The sequence below is a fragment of the Perissodus microlepis genome, chromosome 22, assembly GCF_051167445.1.
Source record: "Perissodus microlepis isolate ML-2025 ecotype Zambia chromosome 22, ASM5116744v1, whole genome shotgun sequence".
Lineage (NCBI taxonomy): Eukaryota > Metazoa > Chordata > Actinopteri > Cichliformes > Cichlidae > Perissodus > Perissodus microlepis.
In genome coordinates, this window is record NC_140481.1 from 23,011,246 (window position 1) to 23,035,245 (window position 24,000).

At 43.8% G+C, this 24,000-nt stretch overlaps 1 protein-coding gene across 3 annotated transcripts; it reads right to left on the reverse strand.

Annotated features, from left to right (window-relative positions):
- Positions 1 to 146: 146 nt before the first annotated feature.
- Positions 147 to 22,239, reverse strand: prrc2a (proline-rich coiled-coil 2A). Of its 3 annotated transcripts, none has more exons than XM_084918705.1 (17): positions 22,121 to 22,239; positions 12,931 to 13,082; positions 11,481 to 11,658; positions 11,260 to 11,356; positions 11,054 to 11,135; positions 10,827 to 10,970; positions 10,332 to 10,573; positions 10,129 to 10,217; positions 9,797 to 9,948; positions 9,122 to 9,224; positions 8,809 to 8,998; positions 8,234 to 8,326; positions 7,438 to 7,987; positions 7,016 to 7,272; positions 6,532 to 6,838; positions 6,159 to 6,381; positions 147 to 5,950 (listed from the first exon to the last, which is right to left on the reverse strand). In XM_084918705.1, exons 2-17 carry the CDS (start codon positions 13,043 to 13,045, stop codon positions 2,935 to 2,937), a joined length of 5,838 nt encoding a protein of 1,945 aa, XP_084774831.1. In that variant the 5' UTR covers positions 13,046 to 13,082; positions 22,121 to 22,239; the 3' UTR covers positions 147 to 2,934. The 3 variants fall into 3 exon arrangements, with proteins under 3 accessions (XP_084774831.1, XP_084774832.1, XP_084774833.1); XM_084918706.1 differs by lacking the exon at positions 22,121 to 22,239 and adding an exon at positions 21,929 to 22,113; XM_084918707.1 differs by lacking the exon at positions 8,234 to 8,326.
- Between the last annotated feature and the right edge of the window lie 1,761 nt (positions 22,240 to 24,000).

Consider the following 24,000-nt stretch of genomic DNA (forward strand, 5'->3'; position numbering starts at 1 on the left):
CAGAAACTCAACATGAACATCTAACACTGTAACAACACATACATGTCACACACAAGCACCACCACCATCAATACAATCTTTCTTCTACCACACAAGCAGGCAGAGAACAATTTTATCATCAAAGAAACAGACGCACAACTTAAATGTTTCCATTAAATCAAAAGTAGTTTATTTAACTTTGCCTTCTCTGTATAACTTTATTATAATAAGACACTTCTCTGCTTGTACATTGCTCCCTTGAACTAAAAATGGCAACATTTGTTTGTGGGAATGTAAGTTGGGGTAGACAAAAACTTAGATACATACCAATATACATACATGTGTGTATATTACGGTTCCATTAATAAAACCATAAATGCTAAAAAAACAAAACGGTCTGACCCACTCCAGGTACCTCAGTAATGCTGGAAACATAATACAATCTTGAGTAATTTTTTTTCTCTCTTTTATCTGGAATACACTTTTGTTTTTAACATGGGTACATACAATAATGCGCACATCAACATTAAGAGTTAAGGAGGGATGAAGGACTCTTTGAGCCAGTGTTAAAGAGTATAGCTATCAATGAAGAAACCAGTAACAGGCAAGGCAAGCTGCACCCACGTGTGTTCATGCTCAGAAGTCATAGTGGAAAAATAAAATATGTCCAACTTCGCTTGCCTGCTGATGAATGTATGCTTAAATTACACAAAAGAAAACCAACTGGTGACGTTTCCCACTGCAGATTCTTAATCTGGATGAACATATACACACAGCTGAATGTATATATGTGGATGTATTTAAGAAACAGTAGAATTGTCTTAATAATAATTGGTTAAATCACTCGCGGGCAAACAAGGCAGAAAAGTGCTCGCCATTCATGTTATAACCCTCTGGTGCCCAACCCTTAACCCCCCGCCCCCCTCGTTATTACACAGACACCAGAAAAAAACAAAACCAAAAACAAAACAACCAAACACACGTACACACACGCTCACGTACACGCACACATACACAAATCATCAAATGCCCTACTCACAACATCCCAGAGACAACCTTCACACTGTTGTCAGTAAACAAACGAACCCCAACTTACAGCAGTGACAGAATTGATGAAGATGTGAAAACATGTTAGTTCACCTTTGCTGTTGTCTCCAGTCTTTCTGTGTCTCTTAAACTTGTGTTTGAGTGTGTAATCTTACATCGATCCCACATTTCCTCACTTCAGGTCAGCATTAATTGTTGCAAGTAAAATCTTGAAAACCGTGCAGCAAACTGCAGAAGGCGACGCTCGGTCACCCCCCGGTTCGGCTTTAAGTCCTGAATTTTAATTTGAGCTCCCGCTTGCTGCCGTCCAAACGAAAACAGCCTTCCCGAGTAAACACGCCTGTGAAAAATACTTCATACCTCAGACAAGGAGTCCTTCTTGGTGCGAGGAGCCTCCGCTACGACAAGCGGAGGGGTGTACAACACTCGGCCTTAGCTGTGTACTCTGGGCCCAGACAGAGTACCCCGTCCTGCTTTATCATGTGTAACTTGCCCAAGTCATTAACACAAAAGAAGAGGAAAAGAACCAGCAACAGTGGATGTTTGTTATACTACAAGGAGTGCTTATTAGAACATACTCGATCATCTATCGAAGCATAAACAATTTCAGGAAAAGTCAAACATCTGCTTTATTCTATCATGACCTACATTTTCATTTAATTCATTCCCCCCCGACTTGAAAGGAGGGAAAAACACATTTCCATTAAAATGGAAGTCACCCCGAGAAAATAATAGATATTAAAATAAAGCCATCACGCCATCGATACAGTCTTCAGGAGGGCAAACGGAACTCAAAGAAAGGGAGCTTCAAACTACTGTCTGTGGGGGGAAACTTTAGATTTTTGCAGTGTGCAGAAATTCTGCAGGTGAAGATGCTACGACGAGGCCAAAAACCTCCTCTTTAAAGAAAAAAGAAAATAACAAGACAAATTATAATGAAATGTCAGAGCAGATCATTCAAAAAATAAAAACAAAATTCAAACCATCGACCTGAACAAGCAGCAGAAACATTGATATAAAGACCAATCACTGAGCAGTAGTACTTTAACAGGTCTCATCACAGTAATCGGACCAAAAAGTCAGTCAGAGGAGGAATTTGGACATTTTTAGTAAAAATTTAGTTTAATGACTTGCTTTGTTGAAGAGAGAAAACACGCGCGCGCGCACACACACACACACACACACACCCCTAAAATTCCTCACGAGGCTGAAAAATCCGAGCTGACACGAGGCCAAACAAAAGACAGAAACAAAACGTCTTATGGTACATTGTTCTTATTAAAAGATGTAGCTGCACCCCTTTCACTTGTGAAGGAAGTGATGCACAACTGCAATACAGAAAACCACACGAGGCCAGAGTGTGACAGAAATATACACAGACACATAAATATAAAAGTTTGGCCGATCCAAATATTCATGCCAATTTAATCCCACATTTTCCTTCTGCGCTCAAGTGACCTCACATGCTCTTTGTGGGGGTTTTAAAGATGTCACATTTGTGCTTGTATGTGTGAGTGTGTGTGGAGCTCAGTGTGACTGTCTTCTGTCAAAATGAGGTGTAACCCCCCCGCCCACCAATTGAACAATCACATGCTTGTCAAATCCAACCGGGGTGAGGAAGAGTTAAAAAAATGAAAAAGAAAGAAAAAAAAAAGAGGGTGGGGCACAAATGAACAGAGAGCAAGATGGAACAAACAGAAATTTACGAGAACGGACGGCAGATACGAGGATGATGCAAAGGTGAAAGAGGTGACTGGGTGGGGAAGGAGGGGTGAATACCATCTCCATTTACTGTACAAAGCACTAATGCCAACAGATAAGCTGTGAAATTACGATCAAAAGGGATTAAAGGCGTAACAGGGTGGGGGTTAATGTGGGTGGGGTTTAACTGAAATGTCGCATATTCCGTCACTTCCTATTTTTCGGTGAGGGCCAGTTGCCACGCTTCTCTCCCCGGTTGCCGCCTCCGCTGCCAGGTCCACCAGGGCCGCCGCCAGGTGGGCCACGGGGGCCTCTTCCCCCCCCTCCGCCACCTCCAGGTCCTCCGGCGTTGACCCTCCGGTTCTGCCGCTCCATCCCAGGACGCTGACTCGAGAAGCTTCGTTTGTTAGCAGAGGGTTCTTTACCCGTCATCTCACGCTCCACGATGCTGCCGCCTCCTCCTCCTCCGCCTCTTCCCATGTGGTGGTGATGATGAGAAGCATACGACTTCCCTCCTCCTCCCCCTCCCCCCTCTCTGTCTCTGAACTCTGTGAAGTCGCTGCTCTCAGAAGCTGTCTCCCACTCCTCATTGGCTTGGTCTGAGTTCTGGTTGGTGAAGTCAGGCGACTTGGCACCGTGGGGGTGCTGTGGGTGCGTGGGACCCACACTGCCCTGGTTGTAGTGGTGATGGTGGTGGCTGTTCGCATTACTGAGATGCCCGCCACTGTTGTTACTGTTGGCCGTTAATGTGGCGTTGTGGGTAGCATTCTGGGCATTTCCTGTCATGGGAGCAGAGACTGGGGCTCCATTACCATCTTGCACAGAATTCATGGAAGGAGATGAGGGCCTTTCTCCACCAATGACCCCCACACTGCCGTTGATACGAGCAGCATTCTCCCGCTCCTTCAGTTTCCGGAAGCGGGGCGGCTTGTCCTGCTGGTGCTGGGATCGCCCATGACGACGGCGCCTAGGTGGTCGCTCAAAGCCACGATTAGAAGGAAGAGGAAGAGCATTTTGCCCTCCAGAGTTTGACACAGGTTTTGCAGAAGTTTGCTGGGTCGCAACTCCACCATTTTCAGTGGAAACCAGAGTAGCAGAGGTTGTTGTAGCAGGCAGAGACGGCTGAGGGGGGTTGGTCCCCTGACTTTGAGTTTGACTTCCATCAGCCACCTTGTCCTTCTTCTCACCAGCATTTCCTCCTCTGCCTAAGTCCTTATGCCCAGAGCTCTGTGGCGGACCTTGCTGTTTCCGGGCTGAAGCTGAAGACTTGGAGGACCCACCGTGCGAGCCTGAGCTGGGCCCAACACGGTGTCCCCCAGCTGTTGCTCCCATATTGCCACTACTCCTGTAGATGTTTCCTCCTCCACCTCCGCCACCCCTGCCCCTTCTAGAGGGCACACCCCTAGGGGTGAAGACACGGGCCTGGGAGCCTCTGGGTGGACCAGATGAAATGTTTACACTGCTAGTGGTGTTATCAGAGCCATTCTTGGTGTTCGGTTTCTGGCTGTCTTCTTTGTCCGAGTGGCCGACATCGCTTGCTCCACTCTCGCTGCCCGTCTCAGAGCCTCTCTCCCTCCTCCTCTTGGGGATTTCTTCATACTCTGAGCCCTCACTGCGGGTTTCACTGCGGTTTCTGGCCCTGGCTGGGTTATGCTGGGACCGATCTTGACCATGCCTTCCACTGGCTCCTTCACCCTTGGATTCCTGATGATGGCCACCACCGGCTGTTGAGCGGTAGTCTCTTCCACTCCTGCCACCCATTCTGCCCCGGCTTCCACCTGTGGGTCCAGCACTGGCCGTGTAGGTGCCCCGGTACCCACGGCCTCGCCCATAGAATTCTCCCCCTCTTCCTCTGCTGGCTCTGCCGCCTTTCTGGGGGACTCCATGGTGGTGAGAGATGTTGCCTCCCTTTTCAAAGGAACGGTCTCTGTCTCTCCTGGAGGAGGACCCTGAAAAACCTGATGAAGTAGTGTCTACATCTTTTTGACCTCTACCTGACCCTCCTCCACCTGAGGATCGCTCTTTTCCACCATTTCTGGGTTTGGCTGTCTGGGGTGGCTCGTCCTTAGATGAAACTGATGTGTTCTGAGAGTTGGAGGAGGCATCCTGCTTCATAGAGACAGGCTGTCCACCATCTTGCTCTTTATCTTTTCCAAATCCTGTGCCTTGTTTTTCTCCTCCATCTGCATCCATTGCCTCTCTCTTGATTTCTTTCAGCACTGGCTTCTTAATGGGCCCAGCCCTCCTGTTGGCATTGCTCCCTCCTGATTGGTTGGAGGGTTTGTGGTCCAATGGAGTGTTGGAAGAGTCCTCTCCTCCACGGGAGTTGTTCCCACCTCCTGCATTGTTGCCCCTCCTTCCGTGAGAGGAACCCCCAGTAGTATTGCTGCCAGGCCGTGGACCCCAGTGTGTCTCTGTCTTATGCTCCCGCCCTCCTCTTTGGTTTGATTTAGGATGAGGATGCTGCTGCTGTGGGGGCTGACTGTGGCTGCCAAGTTGAGCCAGAGGTGGGCTAGAAGTGTTGGCTGAATGGGAAGTATATGCCGGACCTGTCTTCTCTTGTTTCACATGGCCACCACCTCCAGCGTTACCACTGCTGCCTCTTTCAGCGTGACTGTGCCCGATACTGGTTTCGCTCTCTCTCTGTGATGGGTGATGGTGCGGTGCCACTTTGACATTCCCATCCTCCCTGGCGGAGGAGGAAGAGGAGGAAGAGGAGCAGGAGGATGAGAGGGAAGGTTGGTGAAGAGGAGGAGAAGAGTCAGTCTTCTTAGCTGGGGCCTCACCACCTCTGTTCTCTGGCTTATGGGGATGGAGAGGGAAGTGAGGCTGTTGAGGGTGGTGGCTGTGAGGGTGGTGGAGGTGAGAGTTGCTTTCAACAGGGGGATGATCTGGGCGCCCGCTACGATCATAGTGAGGATGTGGGGCTCCCCATATCTGGCCCTGCTGAGCTCCTCGGGCAGGCCCTTCATCCTGGTGGGGGAACCCATGTGGCTGGCTTCCCCTTTCACCCGCCCTCTGATGCTGGTGAGGAGGCATCCTTGCGCCCTGATCGGGGAAGTTGCTGTAGTTGCCCTGTCCGCCGATGTAGTGATGAGGGTGATGGCTGCCTCCCTGGTTGCCAACAGGGGGTGGGGTTTGATTGGATGTCCCAGATGAAGAGCTGGGCTGCTGAATGGGTCCCAATCCACCCTCTCGCATGCGGTGTGGAGGAGTGTCGCTCCTATGATAAAGAAAGACAGAATACAAAATAGCAACTTATTCACTCAATAAATGAAAACACAGATGACAAAAAAAAAAACAAACAAAAAAAACCAATACAAAACTTACATGGACACTTTTATAATTGCTCTATATAGCAACAATCTAACAGTAAAGAAGGAGGTTTTATCTTCGATCTCACTCAAACAAAACAAAACAAGTATCCATACCTGGGCCCTTTGGCCACATCATCATCCTCTGATGCCTGCTTCTGTCTCAGGGGAGAAGTTAGCCCACGGTTTTCCCCTCCTCCAGGGAACACCTCAGGCCCCCAGGCCAGCTTAGGATCCATAGGGGGAGTCCCACGGTGAGGATGCCCTGGATGCTGTTGCTGTCTGTCAAAGGGGTCTGAACCAGACCCCCCAGAATCAGACCGCTCACGCCCAATAAGCCCTGAGTAAAATTTTAAGAAAAATATCTAAGTCAACAGCCAACATTGTGACTTCACAGTAACACAATACCACTGAACATTTTAAGCATGGCCTGTAATACTGCAATATTTCCTGATTTAATTTTATTACTTGTGTTTATGCATCCACTCACCAGAAGGATGCATGCCGGCCTGATAGTATTCCATGGGTGAAGGGCGACTCTGTATCATACGAGGGTCCATGTAGGGCATCATCATCCACCGAGGGTCAAAATTCAATGGTAAGGGTGGAGGTCGAACCATACCGCCAGGCTGATACAAGGGTCCGCCCTGTTTAGGTCCAGGTACAGGCTGGGGAGTTGAACCTGGTGAAGGACCTTGTGGAGCCTGGGTCTGTGGGGACAGCTGGCTTTGTGATGCCTGGCTGTGTTGTTGCTGCTGTTGCTGTTGCCACTGCTGCTGTTGCTTTAGGAGTTGCTCCTACAGAGAAGTGAATGGAAAAATGCAATCACTCAGGTTGTTTAAAAGCACTTCCCTTTGAGGAAAAAAAGGTAAAAAGAGAAAATCACAGTGGCCCTGCTCATTCAGAATGCAACAACAACTTTTAACTGAATTTCTCTCTTACGTTTGGAAAAAAAAACAAAAACAAAAACAAACCTGCTGCTGCCTCTGAAATCGAGGTGGAAGAGACTTCTGATACTTTGAGTAGCCCTGGCCAGGAGGGCCACCAGCTTGACGACCGGATCCCCCTCCGATATTTTCGACCTTTACTTGGTCGATTCCTCTTTCGCCTCCACTTCCTGTACGAATGTGAGGAGTGCTCACAGCTTCTTCCTTACTCTCTCCTAATAAAGGTACATCCAGTGTGGGCTGCTGCGGCTGTGGTGCAGCCAACTGGGGACACTGTTGGGTATCTAAATCAAGAACAAAGTTGCAGGGTTAAATCTGTAGTCATCATGATTATTATGTGGTGTATTTACTTAAAATGCTATATAGAAATGTTATTTACTTGAATGCTTCTTGATGATTTTTGTCAGGATAGGTCTGTGTTTCAGGCCATTTGCATCTGAGAAACTCACCTGCACCAGAGTCGTAACTGCTGTTGCTGCTGGGTCGCTGGCGGTCATTACCAACTGGACCTGTCCCTGACGGGACAGCTAGCACTGGAGGCTCCTCAGAGTCCACGCAGGGGGAAGGAGGCTGGCTGATATTAGGGGAGGAAGCTGAAACTGATGGACTTGGGCTGCCTGCCGTAGCAGCTGTTGAATTTCCATCAAGGCTAGGGGTTTTGCTGCCGCCACCACCACCAGCAGCACTTGTGTTGCTGCTCTGCTGCTGCTGCTTTTCATCCAGCCTCTTCAGCTTTTCTGCACAGGCTGCACGTCTCTCCTCCTCCATCCTGCGTTCTTCCTCTTCACGCCTGCGACGAGCTCGCTCAACAGCAGCAGAAATCTCAGAGGATGACTGCTTCCTGCGCTGACGCCACGTCTCGTCCTCATCATCCCCCTGGGCTGCATGAACCAGCAGACCAGGCTGTGTAAGAGGGTTAGGGGCTCCTGCTGCTGGTTGATGCTGGGCAGGGGCAGGTTTCCCCTGGCCAAGAGAGGCTCCCTGATTGTGGGGCCGATCCTGAGGAGTTAGAAAACACTGAATGTTTTATCATGAAGTTTTTAACCTTCCAAGTGAAATTAATGTAATCTTTTAAAAAGTAGAAATGTATGTATGAATGATAATCTCCACTGTAACAAAAACCAAAGTGAAGGGGGGGGAAAAAGGGAACTTAAAACTAAAAATGACTTGGCTATAAGACCCGTAGGTGGTGGATGAGGCAATGACAGAAATGATTATTCTATGAGGCCCTGTCCTGATGTCTACCTGTCGGTAAAAGGAGTAGGGCCCTGGTCCGAGGAGCGGCCCAGATGGGGGGGAGGGCTGCTCCTGGGGACCACCCAATCCAGGCCTGCGCCCCTGTATACAGGCAGACACAGTTAGCTAAGGTCCACCACAATAATCTACACTGATGCAAAATACAGACACTCACACATGCCTGCCCACTAAAAAAGTCTTGCCTTAACAGAATTAACTCTGTAACCTGTTTTCAATTTGAAAACTTCACAAGGCCTCAATGTAAGGTAAAACCTTAGGGCCTTGTCCACTGCAGGAACTCAGAGCACACATTTACAACCCCAAATCAGCCCGTTTAAGCCTGTTCCCATTGCGGTGTAGGATTCACCACAAATCTTCCTGTTCCAAAAAAACCCACAAAAATCGAGGGATTCAAGAGGACAATTCTACGTTGCTTCTCTTCCTCACCTGCATAGTAGTTACAGGTACGTTTTTTTTGGTCTGAAAACACCCCTTTAAGAGGTCCTAAAGGGATGGTTCCTAAAAGAGCCCACAGGTTCCTGCAGTGAAAAATGTCTTGTTGTTACTGCTGTTCAACACAGTACCTGATAGGTGGATGGCGCTCCCTGGCTCACCCAACCACTACCTCCCTCCTCGGCCCATCCTGGCTTGCTGGAGGGGGGTTGGGGGCCATTGTCAACATTAGAGGGAGGGGTCCTGCGGGTCTCTCCACCGCTGTCTGAGGCTCGAGAGTGAGAGGTTGCATTGGGGGCATCCTGAGACCTCTGCTGATCACTGAGGACAAGAAGGACAAAAAATGTAAGTGAATAATATCTAGAAAAAAAACAACAACAACAACACCCCCCCCCCCCAAGAGTACTGTCATTTATCACACATTAAATGTACTTGGTCACTCACCGCGGATCAATCTTGCTCTCGTTTCTATCCTCTTCTCCCTCTTCCTCTCCTTCATCATCGCTGAACTTCAGCTTGGCGGAGTAATCTATCTCCTCATGAGCTCCTGTTTCAGCAAAACCACAAAAAACAAAATGGAAGCCATCAGAACCATGTTTGTGCCAAACATCCACAGTGTAACATTATTCAGCAACCATCATTAATCCTTCTCCCTCCCTCCAGCAACTTAAACCATGGTGGACGGATCAGCATGAAATTTGATATGCACCAACAACAGCAATCCTCGAAAGCAGAAAAAGGAAGGCTCGGCAGAACACGCTCTGCACAGCTGAACTAAATTAACTTGCTTAAGCAAGACATACAAAAACAGGTCTTTACTTAAAACACAGAAGGTTATGATTCTTGTTCTAGGTCTGTAACAACATTAAAAGTAACCAATTATTTCAGATATTTTAAAGCCATTTGTTAAAATTTCAGTTTCTGCATGCTTTAGAGCCCTCCTCCAAACAGAAAACTTTCTGTTTTTATTATAGATAGGAACAACTTGAAAAAGAAAATAACTTCATTTAACAAAAACACTGTTTTAGTGTATATTTGGAGGTGTCTTACAAACTTAGAACCAGTTTTATGATGTTTCACCTTTGTGAATGGAATTTTATTTTAATTAATTTTTTTTACCTGCCCAGCCTTCGTCTCCATCGTGGTCCAGCTCATCTAGCTCCTTCAAATCGTCTTGTTTTAAAATGGAGGGTCGCTTTACCACCTCTCCACCCACATCGCGTGGACCGCCCTGTGACCTGCTCTCAGGACCAACCGGCCCACGAGAGAACCTGAAATAATGGGGGAGGTTCTTTTTTAAGGGATATGATGAAAACAAAAAAAGCATGGCCCAAAAAAAGCAGCTCTTGATTACTTAGGAGTTAAACTATAGGCCACTTGACTGCACTGAAGAACATTTTCCCTCCACAGTGAAATTAAAAGTAGATGAAGTAGCATCTCAGTGAACATACCTTGGAGCTGTCCCTTCACCAGGTGGTGGGTACCTGTAGGGCCCTTGAGGCCCATAGGGGCCCGGGAAGGGCAGATAGGGAGGATACATCTAGGGAGTAAAAACAGATCCAGTTCAGACACCCATTTCTTTTGTTTTTGTTTGTTTATTTATTTGGGCGAGAAGATAAAAGATAAATGCAAATAAAAGAAAACTAACACTTACGAAGGGGGGTATGATCCCTCGATATTGGGGGAACCCAGGCCCCACAGGAGGCTGGGGCAAGGGCAGGGCGGGGCTGCCTGCAGGAGGGTTCCTAGGTGGCCCGTGGTTCTGTGAGTTTGGAGGGGGGACCCCTGCTGCCCCATCCATCACCAGAGCTCCACCAGTGCCACCCTCGGTTACCCCCTCCCCAGGCAGGGTGGGTGCCAGGGCTCGGCCCCCACCATCCCGCCAACTTGTAACGTCTGAGGACAGTGAAGACAGGAGAGGACGGAGTGGTTAGTATGATTTATGGACTTTTATGTAATCAGAACAAGAATGGAAAGTCATTTTTTATGATTATGAATGTGAAGAGCAATGAATATCAATACTGTCAATTAGTAAAGTTCAAAAATAAATAAATACAAATGAAAATCCTGCCCGAGGTGTTTCTCTCCAAACTACCATAGACAAATAAGTGGATGACAAATTATTAGAGACAAAGCTTGCATTACTCACTCTGGGGGCGGAGGCTTGGTCCGGGCCCATACCACTGATCTGCAGTGCCCTGTTCTTTGCCAGCTTTGTCCTGGTCGCCAGCCGCCTGCAGGGTGGGAAATTCCTCGCGAGAGAATGGCGACGGTAGGTTTGATCCCTTTCCACCTGCAAAAACAGATGATGAAAAGAGGGGCTGAGTTGCAAACAAACAAACCCATTGAAGGACATGCAGCAAAAGGAGGACTCACCATCCCCTTGTGTTCCATGTGTTCCACTGGCCTGTGCCCAGGACCTTGCCCCTACGGCCTGGGTTGAAGCTGGGGCCAGAGCCTGAACACGGTGCACACACAAAGTCAAATACCATATGATACACGCCAGCTAGCAGTGATAGATGTCTTTCGGCAACCATTACTCAGGGTATATTCTGTTTTAATGTTATGGAGATGACGTGTACCTCTGAAGCTTGCGGGGTTCTCGGGCGGGTCGGTGCAGGTGTCTGTGAAGCCACAGGCTGCTGCAACTCCGGCTGCGGTGCTGACAATGCATCGGTACTGAGAGGGAAAAAGCAGACATACAAGTCTTCAGACCGAATGCAACAAGCAATCACACAAGAATAAAACTACTTGTTACATTAACACCCAATAACTTGAAGGTGTTTGATTACAGCTTTCTTACCTCTTTGGGTCTGCTGCTTCCTGTTTGCTTGCCCATCCTGTGCCGTCTTTGGGAACGAGCGAGACGTTAGGATCGTTGCCTTTGTTCTCTGCCTTCAGACTGGGCAGGTTGGCAGGGGGTGGCATACGCCGCGCAGAGGCAACTTTACCAAGAGACTGCAGGCCATGGCGTGGGGGAACTGATATGGAAACAAGAAAGAATAAAATAGAATAGAATAGAAATAATTCTTTAATTGTCCCACAAGGGGAAATTTGGTTGTAACAGCAAGAAGTCGCTAGCACAGATGGACCACTGAAACCCTACACTGGTGAAATCCAGAGGGAGCCTGAAAACAGGGATGGCGTTCTGATTACTTGCTGGATGTAAAATTAGGGTGCTGAATCACTGAGAAGGCTAAAAACGTGGTAGTTTTGGTCTGGTGATTCTAATGAATGTGGATTTTTTTTTTTTAAACAAACAAACAAAAAACTCTCTTGACGTTATTAAAAACATTCAGCAAACCCACTTCAATTACAATTTTATAGAGAAGCATTAGCACACTGATGCTTACAGAACCATGGAAAAGCCTAAAAGCAAAGTCGTTCTGAATATCAATCCCTCATTTGTTTTCCTAAGGCTCAGAGCAACCACAGCAGCTTCAGGCCTTCACTATGTAAGAGGGGGCAAGTTTGTAGTCGGGGAAAGGGGACAGCTGCTTGAATCTAGAGGGCAGCCTCTGAATAAAACATAAACTGGGGTCTCAGCATAGAAGTCAAACAGCATCCACAAGTAAGCCTCTGTCTCTGGTCAGCCTCAGTGTCTCTGGAGCTCAGCTAATACATCGAGCCTCAAGAGCCATTCACCCTCCAGGACCCCCTTTTCCCTTTGTTATTTCTTTAACACGTCAGTGCAAACACTAGTCAATAACAAACAGTATAACACAGTTTCATCAAAAAACAGTGCTGATAGATAGATAAACTTTGTGTATTAAAAAGCAGCGCCATTAAGGAGACCCTAAGCTAACACTTCAAAGTTGCATTAGTTGGTGGAAACACAGTACAGCGAGAAAAAGGTAATCACACTAATGAGCAGATCCGACTGAGATCTGTTTGTTTAAGTTTCAAATGATCAGTGACAGCACAGGTTTTTACTAAACCACACCACCTGGCAGAATTTAATTAGAGCCCTTTGAAATCTGTTACAACTGCTTAGAAAGTGATGTATGTTGAGAATGTAGATTATAACAATGTTATTATCTACATGTTATGATATGTTGTGAAAGCCATAAGCTGTAGATAATAACAATGTTATTATCTACATGTTATGATATGTTGTGAAAGCCATAAGCTCTGACTTTCAGGTTTTACAAAACCAGCTAATTCAAAGAAAGCCTGGCTATGCTGAATCTGATTCATAGTACACCCCCTCTGGATGTATGCTGTGAAAGCTTGTGTGTTCTGAAGATACTCACCAACAGGCTTTTGTGTTTCAAGGCTCTTTCCTTTGTATGTATCAAACAGGTTGAGAGACGCATACTTGGTTTTGCCTTCCTTCCCCTTTGCAGTTTGCCCAGAGCGATCTGACATTGCGCTGTCCGCTCATTGAGTATGGTGAGCCCTGAGACTGTAGAAGAAAGAAGAGACAAGGAGAACAAGAATACACAGAAAGAGAATGAAAGTGCTGAATTTTAACTATATTTAACAAGGGATTACAGTTATGATACAGTTATGTTTCTTCCAGCTGACATTAGGTATAACTGCTTTCAGATTAATAGGTGTAGCAAACCTTTCTTTTAAGACAGCTCTATGAAACAGGATATTCTGAAACACAATGACACAGCATGTAGGGATAATACACTCAGATTAGTTTATTTTTTTATTTTCCTACAAATCAGAATAATTGGCAATTTATCTGGGGCTTTACTGGTTTAATTTTACTTCTATGTCTGAAGCAATATTCCTCCATTTTAAATTTTTTGTCAATTCAAATGACAAAAAAAGATGTCAACAAAATATTTGGCAAATATCAGCATCATCTGATACCAGACTTACTGATTTTTATACAAATTAATGAGAAGCCATGTACCTACATGAGTGGCTCATATTTAACTTTTTACATTCCTTTTGCACTGGCTAAAGGAAGACAGTCTTTGTTTCTCTGACACAGGTGGGAAATACAAAAATACATTTAAAAACATTAAAACACAAGAACTCTTGTCTCATTATTAGCTGAAGTGTTATTGTAAACATCAATATTAGCCCACAATTTTTCAGCCTGTCCATCAGTAATTTAAACAAAGGAGTGCAAGTTGATATATTTTAACATCTGCTACATTTACGATCGATACATCTGATTTAAAAACACTTGTTTTTATATTTTGAGGTATTCATTCAACACTTAGCAACTTAGTAAAGACTGGTGTGACTTTGACTGACCTGTCTGTAGACTGGGGGCTTATAAAGTTAAACAACTTAACCGTTCCCTATGACAATGTGGACAACAGTCCAGGAAACCAGCTTTGGAACATAAAAATTAACTGAAAGCTTTTGAGCATGTGTATAGGTAAGACCATAAGTTTTCTGTCACATATTGCTGAATGTCATCTAACTTGGATTTGGTGAATCAACAACATATAAAGACAAGAATCAACACAGTTTTTGGATCAGATAATGGTCCAATCCTGACTCAAAAAGCTGGACTAATATATTGGTGACCTCTGAGTGACCTATGAGACAAATATATTCAGTTCAATTCCACTTTTCTAGCAGGAGAGCTTAACACAACATGGAAGACGCTAAAAATAAAGCAACAGTGGTTTAGAGGCGTTTCACAGCTGTGACACCAACAATTTTTCTTTGTATGTTTGCAACAGTTTTGAATTTAACCAAGAATTGTGGCCACATGACTGGAAAAGTCAGGCGACAGGAATGCCTTCACTGCCCTTTGCTTCGAAGCACTTGCAATTTTTATGATAACATAATGCATTCTTGACAACTTGGTTAATATTATTTGAATTTCAGGTTTCTAGTCAACTATACTCCAATATGTGTGTGAAAACGTTAAGTACTTAGCTAGAAAGGAGAGACTAGCGTGCAAAGAGCAGTAAGCAGTAAAGAATAAAGTAGAATTCATGGTAGCATGTTCATGTTTGTTTTGGTAGGCATTTAGCTAGTCAACCTACAAAGATGTGCTTGAATGTGCTTGTATGCAGTCCCCAACAGCCAAAAAATTTATTAATAAATAAAAAAGCATGTAGCAGTGATGATATGCATACATAGGATGCTGACTGATTAAAAAGATGGGTCGAACATTAAAGGAGGTGATAATGCAGTTCACCACGGAGAGAAAGAAGTGTTAAAAAAAATAATATTAATAAAGAAAATAAGTATGAGAAGTACAGAGCCGCAGTGTTCATTACTTTTAACACCTGGCTTCACATCACTACAAAGAAACATGAGTTTGTTCTCTGTGGCAATGGTTAAAACTAAAGGACAAATAACAGCGCAAACACATACCTTTTGGTCTACACAGTTTTAGCTCTTCCCCCTTCTGACAATACATAGACACAACATGCAGACATTGGTCTGCAAAGCTCTGCATAGGACTAACACATCGCCACGGTCATTCCTTAATTTAATTTGTCTTAATTTGTCATCCCTCACCACGAGGTCCCATCTACAATTCAAGAGATACTATAACGTACTAACTAAGCCAGCACCTTTCATCAAGACTTAAAACTGTCTTTATCGACAGTGTCTGCAGTTGTCCATATCCACAACTGAGTACAATCCCTAGCCAGCTATCCACTATTCAAATACATTAGATCAACTGTGCATTTCTGATTTTTAATAAAGACCTTTTGGATGCATTTATTTAACAATTTGTTTCAAAAAGTCAGAAAAAACTTTATGTGTAGACTACTGTTGCCTTATTTTTATATATATATAAAAAAGAGAGAGAGAAAAGACTCCAGCTTATTAACTGAACACTAGTACTGGTTCGGTACTGTATCAGCAGCAACCTGGAGCCAACATGTCAGTTCTATTTTCTATTTGTATAAATTCAGATAAGCACATCTCTATATGCCCATATGGATAAAGTTTAATGGGAGCATATGACTGCACCATTTATAATACAGCAATAACACCAGCATAATTTTTTATGTGCTATAAAAATGTCATACCATATATAGCAACATTATACGTTTATGATCTGTAGTGCACACAACAAGACAAGCCTGTCATGTCTGATAGCAAGAGCTGCGTAGTACCTAAGAAGCCCCTCCCAAAGTAGTGCTCTGTAAAATATGCAAGAAAACTGTTCCTGTTGAGTGTAGAAAAAAAAAAAAAAAAAAAAAAAAAACTTGTTTCAGTGCTTTAAGCAAAAACAGATGATCAACTACAACCAGCTAATTAAAGCTGCAAGCAGCGTTATGAGGGCCCTCACACCCCCGGCACGTCGAGCCACGCCCAACACCTACAACCAGCACGTCCGATCTGATGTCTCATTGATGGAATTCATGCATTTAACCACCAGCTAACATTTCATCTCATTCAATCATGATTATAGTCATCCCACTAGGTGGCGCTCTAACCATTACTGACAAATGGCATAAACATTTCCGAGGTCGAGTCTCATCACGCCTGCGACCTTTGGGAGAGATTGGACATTGTATTTTTGAGTGACAGCAGATTACTGCTTTTTGGCGAGTGATTGAAACTCCACGTGCCGCCATGACCACCTTGTTTCCCTGAACATAAAAAGCTTCGCAATTTAACATCACAAAGGTCTTTAGATTCCACACATTGGAGATTGTTTCAATATGATGAAATCCCTTGGAGGAGTTCGTCAAAGTATGAGGCCTGAAAGGAGGGGAAAATGTCGCCAAAATTACACATTCATTTTAAAATGGCTGACTTCCTGTTGGACTTGGGATATTGCTCCAAGAGACTTTTTTGTACATCTTGATATCTTCCATAAGCTTACCAGGTTTCAGACTCATAGATAGAACACAAAGCAGGGGCTGATGTTTTGAAAATTTGTAGGGGGCGCTGTGGAGCCATTTTGCGCTATTCAATTAAAATGATCACATAACAACAAAGCCTTCATCACATTGGAGGTGTGGGCCAAATTTAAAGCCTCTATAAACTTTCCAAGCCCCTCAAAAGCCATTTCATTGTTCATGGTGAACCGCATTGCCACCAGGGTGCGCCGTTATGTTTAAAGTCACAATTTTCGCACTGAAGCATCATGAGGGACTAATGGTGATATTCACCGTTTTTGAGGTGGCCACGATGAACGTCTGAAAATCAGTACAACAAAATGAAAGACATAACATTTCCTGTTGTCACTAGGTGGCGCTCTGTGTATTCCTGACAATGGGCACATCAATCTGTTCAGGGCAGGTATGACATCATGCCTGTAAAGTCTGGTACTGATCAGACTGGATTTCATTGAGTTATACTAATTTGTTTCTTCATGGCGAGACATCAAAGTTCGCCATGCTGCTGGGGTCACACCCTTTCGCGAAAAGTCACAGTTTTCACTATAACCCAAGACCAACTCCTTAAGGCTTTCCTGGAGAAATTTGAGGTTTCAGATGTCACCCATCACAATACTGTATCCCAAAGTGTAAAACATGACATTTCCTATTCCCACTAGGTGGCGCTCTCCCTGATGTCAAATATGGCAGCTGAAAAATGTTCAGGGGTGGAGCCTTATCATATGTGTGCTCTTTGGTCCAGATCGGACAATGTATGATAGAATGAGAGGCAATAAGATTTTCATGGCGAGTCATCGAAATTCGCCGTGGCGCCACGGCCTCACCGTATTGTGAAAACTCAAAAGCTCCGCAATTTAACATGGCCCAGGTGTGTAGTTGACACTGACCAAATATGAAGCTTATACGACCAAATCCCAAGGAGGAGTTCGAAAAAGTTCGAGGCATGGAAATGGCAAAATTAGAGCCAAAATGTCACCTTCACCTCCAAATGGCGGACTTCCTGTTGGGTTTGCGTAAATGGCCCAATTGACTTTTTTGTTCGTCTTGGCATGATACATATGTGTCCCAGATTTCATACATGTAGCTCAAACCATGTGTTCGTAGGGCTGAATTTAACAACGCATAGGTGGCGCTCTAGAGCCATTTCCCAGTGCTCATATGTAAAACCATTAAAATACAAAATTTTTCACCAGACCTGGCATGTGTGCAAAATTTCATGAGTTTTTGAGCATGTTTAGGCCCTCAAAAAGGCCCTTGTTTTGCCTGAATAATAATAATAAGAAGAAGAAGAAACGGAGCAGATACAATAGGGCCTTCGCACTCTCAGTGCTCGGGCCCTAATTAAAGCTGCAAGCAGCGTTATGAGGGCCCTCGCACCCCCGGCGCGTCGAGCCACGCCCAACATCTACAACCAGCACGTCCCATCTGATGTCACATTGATGGAATTCATGCATTTAACCACCAGCTAACATTTCATCTCATTCAATCATGATTAGTCAGTCGTCCCACTAGGTGGCGCTCTAACCATTACTGACAAATGGCATAAACATTTCCGAGCTCGAGTCTCATCACACCTATGACCTTTGGGAGAGATTGAACATTGTGTTTTTGAGTGACAGCAGATTACTGCTTTTTGGCGAGTGATTGAAACTCCACGTGCCGCCATGACCACCCCGTTTCCCTGAATGTAAAAAGCTTCGCAATTTAACATCACAAAGGTCTTTAGATTCCACGCACTGGAGATCGGTCCAGTCTGATGAAATCCCTTGGAGGAGTTCGTCAAAGTACGGTGCCTGAAAAGAGGGGAAAATGTCGCCAAAATTACACATTAATTTTAAAATGGCTGACTTCCTGTTGGATTTGGGATATTGCTCCAAGAGACTTTTTTGTACATCTTGATATCTCCTATAAGCTTACCAGGTTTCAGACTCATAGATAAAACACAGAGCAGGGGCTGTGGTTTTGAAAATTTGTAGGGGGCGCTGTGGAGCCATTTTGGGATATTCAATGAAAATGATCACATAACAAAAAAGCCTTCATCACATTGGAGGTGTGCACCAAATTTCAAGACTTTTTAAACTTTCCAAGCCCCTGAAAAGCAACTTCATTGTTCATGGTGAACCGCGTTGCCATCAGGGTGCGCCGTTCAGTTTAAACTCACAATTTTCGCACTGAAGCATCATGAAGGACTGATGGTGATATTCACCGCTTTTGAGGTGGCCACGATGAACCTGTGAAAATCAGTACAACAAAATTAAAGCCATGACATTTCCTGTTGCCACTAGGTGGCGCTGTGCGTATTCCCGACAATGGGCACATCAATCTGTTCAGGGCGGGTCTGACATCATGCCTGTAAAGTCTGGTACTGATCAGACTGGATTTCATTGAGTTATACTAATTTGTTTCTTCATGGCGAGACATGAAAGTTCGCCATGCTTTCGGGGTCACACCCTTTCGCGAAAAGTCACACTTTTCACTGTAACCCAAGACCAACTCCTTAAGGCTTTCCTGGAGAAATTTGAGGCTGCAGATGTAAAACATCACAATACTGTACCCCAAAGTGTAAAACATGACATTTCCTGTTCCCACTAGGTGGCGCTGTCCCTGATGTCAAATATGGCAGTTGAAATATGTTCAGGGGTGGAGCCTTATCATATGTGTTCACTTTGGTCAAGGTCAGAAAATGTATGACAAAATAAGAGTCAATAAGATTTTCATGGCGAGTCATCGAAATTCGCCATGGCGCCACGGCCTCACCGTATCACGAAAACTCAAAAGCTCCGCAATTTAACATGGCCCAGTTGTGTAGTTGACACTGACCAAAGATGAAGCTTATACGACCAAATCCCAAGGAGGAGTTCAAAAAGTTCGAGGCATGGAAATGGCAAAATTAGAGCCAAAGTGTCACCTTCACTTCTAAATTGCGGACTTCCTGTTGGGTTTGCGTCAATGGGCCCACAGACTTTTTTTGTTCGTCTCGGCATGGTACACATGTGTCCCAGATTTCATACATGTAGGTCATACCCACACGGGGGGCTCGTCTTTTTCATTTTTCTAGGTGGCGCTACTGAGCCAATTTTCCCTGGCCATGTCTGAGGACATTAAAATACGTAAATTTTCACCAGACCTGACGCGTGTGCAAAATTTCATGAGTTTTTGAGCATGTTTAGGCCCTCAAAAGGCCGATTCATTTGCCGAAAACGAAGCAGATACAATAGGGCCTTCGCACTTTTAGTGCTCGGGCCCTAATAAACAGAGCAGATACAATAGGGCCTTCGCACTTTTAGTGCTCGGGCCCTAATAAAGGAGGAGATACTAGGAGCTAGTGATGTGCGACTCAAATGTAAACAAATGGCTCCACTGAGCAATTTGCTAACTGCACTCCATGTGACAGGAAGAGCAAAACCAGTTATTTTATACTCCTTAAACATTCCAGGAAAAACAAAACCTAGGCTATTTTTGTGCTACGTTTGACTTATGCTGTGTCACTACTATTGCACCACAATGCTGCTGCTGTCATCTTGCTTCAGTTGATTCAAACATCAAATCAAGAAGTGTGTCATCAAATACAGCAACTCAATGGAAAAGGATGGATAATGCCAAACTGCTAATTTTCTTAAAATATCATGACATTTTAGGGCTATACTGTTCAACCCTAGTTAGCAGACGTTCACTGCTTATCAGATGAACATTATTTCAAAAAAAGGTGGGGAAAAAGCAGAACCATGGTTTCTATGGAAACACATTATAAATGATATTCTTCATGCCTTGAGACAGAGGGTTCGGCTCCATGGCAACTGCCAGGCCTTTAGCTTGAACTCATTTTACTGCACATCAATAAAAGACAGGGCACTGACATCTGTCCAATTCACAGCGATTTGGCTGCATCCATCAGGTTAAACTGCTGCCACCACCTCCTACTCCCATTAGGCACAATGACTGCGAACACACGGGTCTCTAAGATCGTGAAGACTTTGTCACATCGTCATATCATTTCATTCACTTGACTTCAATAAAAAAATTAATACTGACGTGAGAAAGCCAATCGAAATTGTCTGTGTTTAGAAAACAGTGATTATAGAGATATAGGTCTGTGCTACAGTGACTCAAGCATTAAATAACTGAAAGGTGGGAAGACGTCTCATTAGATGGCTGCATAACACAAACAGCAACACATTCCCAAGATATGCTTGAAGACTCAAATATGCAGCCTTCTACTGCGCACTGACGATCATCAAAGGAGCAAAATGTACGATGTTTGCTTTTACACACATCACTTTAAAAAAAACAAAAACAAATAACCCTTCGTTAATTACTTTTTAAAAAAGGTTGCACACGGTAACTACGAAGCTGCGGCAGCCCCGCATCGAGCCTCAATAACCAGATGAGATTAGAAAATTAGGTCGTGGGATGGCTGGTCAGCTAGATGTTGTATGGGGATTAACTGGAGCCCTAAGTGCAGCAACGTATACCACAAAGAGGCCCCGTGGAGCTAAAGGCTAACCGTCAACACCAACTACGACGGGCAAAAATCAGCTAGTAGCTCCAGGAATCATTGCCTTGTACATATATATGCAAAACAGAAACATCCGGAGCGGTGATGTGTGATGTTTTTCTTATTTTTTTTCCTCCTGTGGTGCTAACCAGCTCGATGCTAACAGAGGCCCTCGGTGATCTCGTTGGGAGGGGGACTGCGTTGATGTTTCATAATGTATTTTCAACACCTCGCAGCTATCACTTAGCTCACCGCTTGTCAGCTCCATGCTTTGAATCACACAGTGACATTACGACTGCTCGTCCTTACCAAACTGTTATGCTTACTTACAGTTAGTAGGAGGCCCGGTGTAACGCAGAAAAAAACAGATTTTTATTACATGAACAAAACAAAATGGCGGTGTAGATGGGCCCTGTGCATACTAACCCAGGCCGGTTGGGTAGCATTAGAGAGCTGGCTTGTGTAGGTACATACTACTTAAAATACACTACACTATACAACTTAACTGTGCTGGAAAAAACAACCACTGACAAATCATCAATACTGAGCAACGGGAGCGTCTTTTAATCGGACACCCTCCGAGCTAAAGCTGAAGCCTCGCTAACGTTTATGCGCTAGCCACGAAAAAAAACATGTAATAGCAAACAGATATTTCATCAGCACACAAACGTCCCAGACACCTTTACTAAAAGGTAAATAAATGTGTGTTTACACACTAAAAAAACAAGTGGCTAAATTCAGAAGCTAGCGAATACTAGTCAACCACTTAGCCAAGCTAGGCTAATGAGCTAGACAGCCACCTAACGTTAGCTATGCCTTTGCAAAAATAAAAATAACCTCGATCCTTAACCAAAAACACCCTCAGAGATGCGCCGAGCCCTTGCCCAGAGGTAAGAGTAACAATGTCTCTTCGGTACAACGTAACTGCCCAATGTCCGCATGGAAACATGCACAATTTTTCCAACCACTGACCTGGTCTTGTCCCGACTTGTCTCGAGGTTGTATCGCTGAGTGAGGTTAGCTTATGCTATCACGTATAGCCTCTTTCCAGCAAGTGACCCAGCTAGCTAAGCAACGTTATCCTCTCGCATAGTCAAACCAACACACTTTGCTCTAACTTTGATACCAGCGGCAACGTATGGATAAAGAAGATATTCGGCTTACTTGTGCTCCTTTTCTTTTTTTTGTAACTCCCAAAAATAAATGAAAAGGGGGGAAAAGAAAATGGTTAATGCTGGACTCGATCCGTCGCCTAAAGAGCCGTCAACGGCTACTGAGCCGTTTGGGACCTCTACAGTAAAATAAATAAGCCACTCTTATGTTTTTTAAAGTGCAAGTGAAGCCTCTCCGAAAGAAATGTGAATATTGCAAAGTTAATACCAAAAATATCTAGCAAATTTATCCATGAAAAGTTAAACAATTAATTTTGCAATAGAAATCTGAAACTTCACGTTTTTAATATGTAGATGGTGCATTATCTTTTTTAATATATGTTAATTGTAATACATTTATAAACAGAAATCTGAAAATTTGATTACAAACATTTGACATTTTTTATATGTTACGATTTCTGTATTTATCACTTCATAAATAAATAATAATAATAATATGAAATAAAAATGCTAAAAGACACACAATTAAAACTTTTCCACCTCTGTGCAGAGATTTTGAGCCATGTTTCTTTATATTACCTTTGAAGGAGCCAGTCCTTGTTTTTTAAAGTGGTCTTGAACTATACTTCTCCAGTCTTTCTGAACATCTTTCAAAGTTTTCCTTTGGCCATTGGCTGCTTTTTCACTCATTTTCAGTCCAGTCTTTGTACCTGACCATTTTCAGAGGAATGTTTGTTTGTTTGTTAAACCATTTAACTCTGACCTATGAGTCATTTAAGCAGAAAAGGGCACCTAATTCAAGGGATGAACCAGTGTTATGTCTACAAAAGCAATTTGGCAAAGAGACAGTTTTAAATTGTATCTTGAGGCATTTTGTTACTAGCAGCCTGTTGTAAAAGCACACCATTCGTTCACATTTCCTTAGCCAAAGAAAATGTAGTTTATCAAATTGTATTTTTACATCAAAAAGGCAATTCTCAATAAGCTACTAGTTGGAAACTTGGCATATCTTGATATCTACAGTGTGTCTTTAAAAAGGTGAGGAAACTGGACAAGCGGAGGACAAAAGAAGACTGTCCTAAAAGCTATCTACATCGGATGAACAGTATCTGAAATCCATGTCCTTAACAAAAGTTGAAAATTTAGGTTCAAATCATCATCAGTATGTACAGAGGAAGTCAGGAGAGGGTTTTGACGACAAGTACATGAAATTTTGATCCACCATGCAATGCAATTTGGAAAGCCTGTCATTGGCAACAGCTTCTTTTCAGCATGGCAGTGATCCCAAAGACGCTGTCAATGAAGTAAAAGCATGCCTGGATAGAAAAACACACAATGGAGCACTTATCGGTCATGGATTGACCTCAACGTTATTGATCATCCTGACAGAGAATACAATAAAAGGCAGGCACTGACCTTTGAGAAGACTGGAAAGCCATTCCTGAAGACTACATAAAGAAATGAGGACTGGCTCCAGACTTTTGGTTGTACTATAGATGGATAGATAATTTGCAGTGTGAAATTCCAGTCATGCCTATGGAGCCACTTATTTTTTTAAAACAAAAAGATTGCCAGTAAAAGTCTGCAGCTGATTACTTACACTGAGATGTCTTTTTTTTGTAAGTTTTATAAAATGTTATGATTTAATTTTCCATATATGCACTAATTTGCATGAATATTGACTATAAGTGTATGAAATAAAGACCTATATGTGTATTTGAGTTGACTTTTTCCAAGCGTAAACAAAAACATGTCAGAAAAATTGACGTTGGCGTGACATTTGCAACATATTTTTTTTACCTCATGACTCAATTGTGACTTTCAAAAGGCGATTCATAATTAATCTATTTTTTAAACTACATTCTATTAAAATGCAAAATATGTTAACCTGTTGATATGCCTAACAGCTGATCATTGAATATATTTTCATAT

Coding starts and splice junctions, on each gene's coding strand:
- prrc2a (XM_084918705.1), bottom strand. CDS start 13,045: ATGTCAGATCGCTCTGGGCAAACTGCAAAGGGGAAGGAAGGCAAAACC. Junction 9,225..9,796: donor TGGAGACGAAGGCTGGGCAG/GTAAAAAAAATT, acceptor TTGCTGAAACAG/GAGCTCATGAGGAGATAGAT. Junction 8,327..8,808: donor GAGCGCCATCCACCTATCAG/GTACTGTGTTGA, acceptor GCCTGTATACAG/GGGCGCAGGCCTGGATTGGG.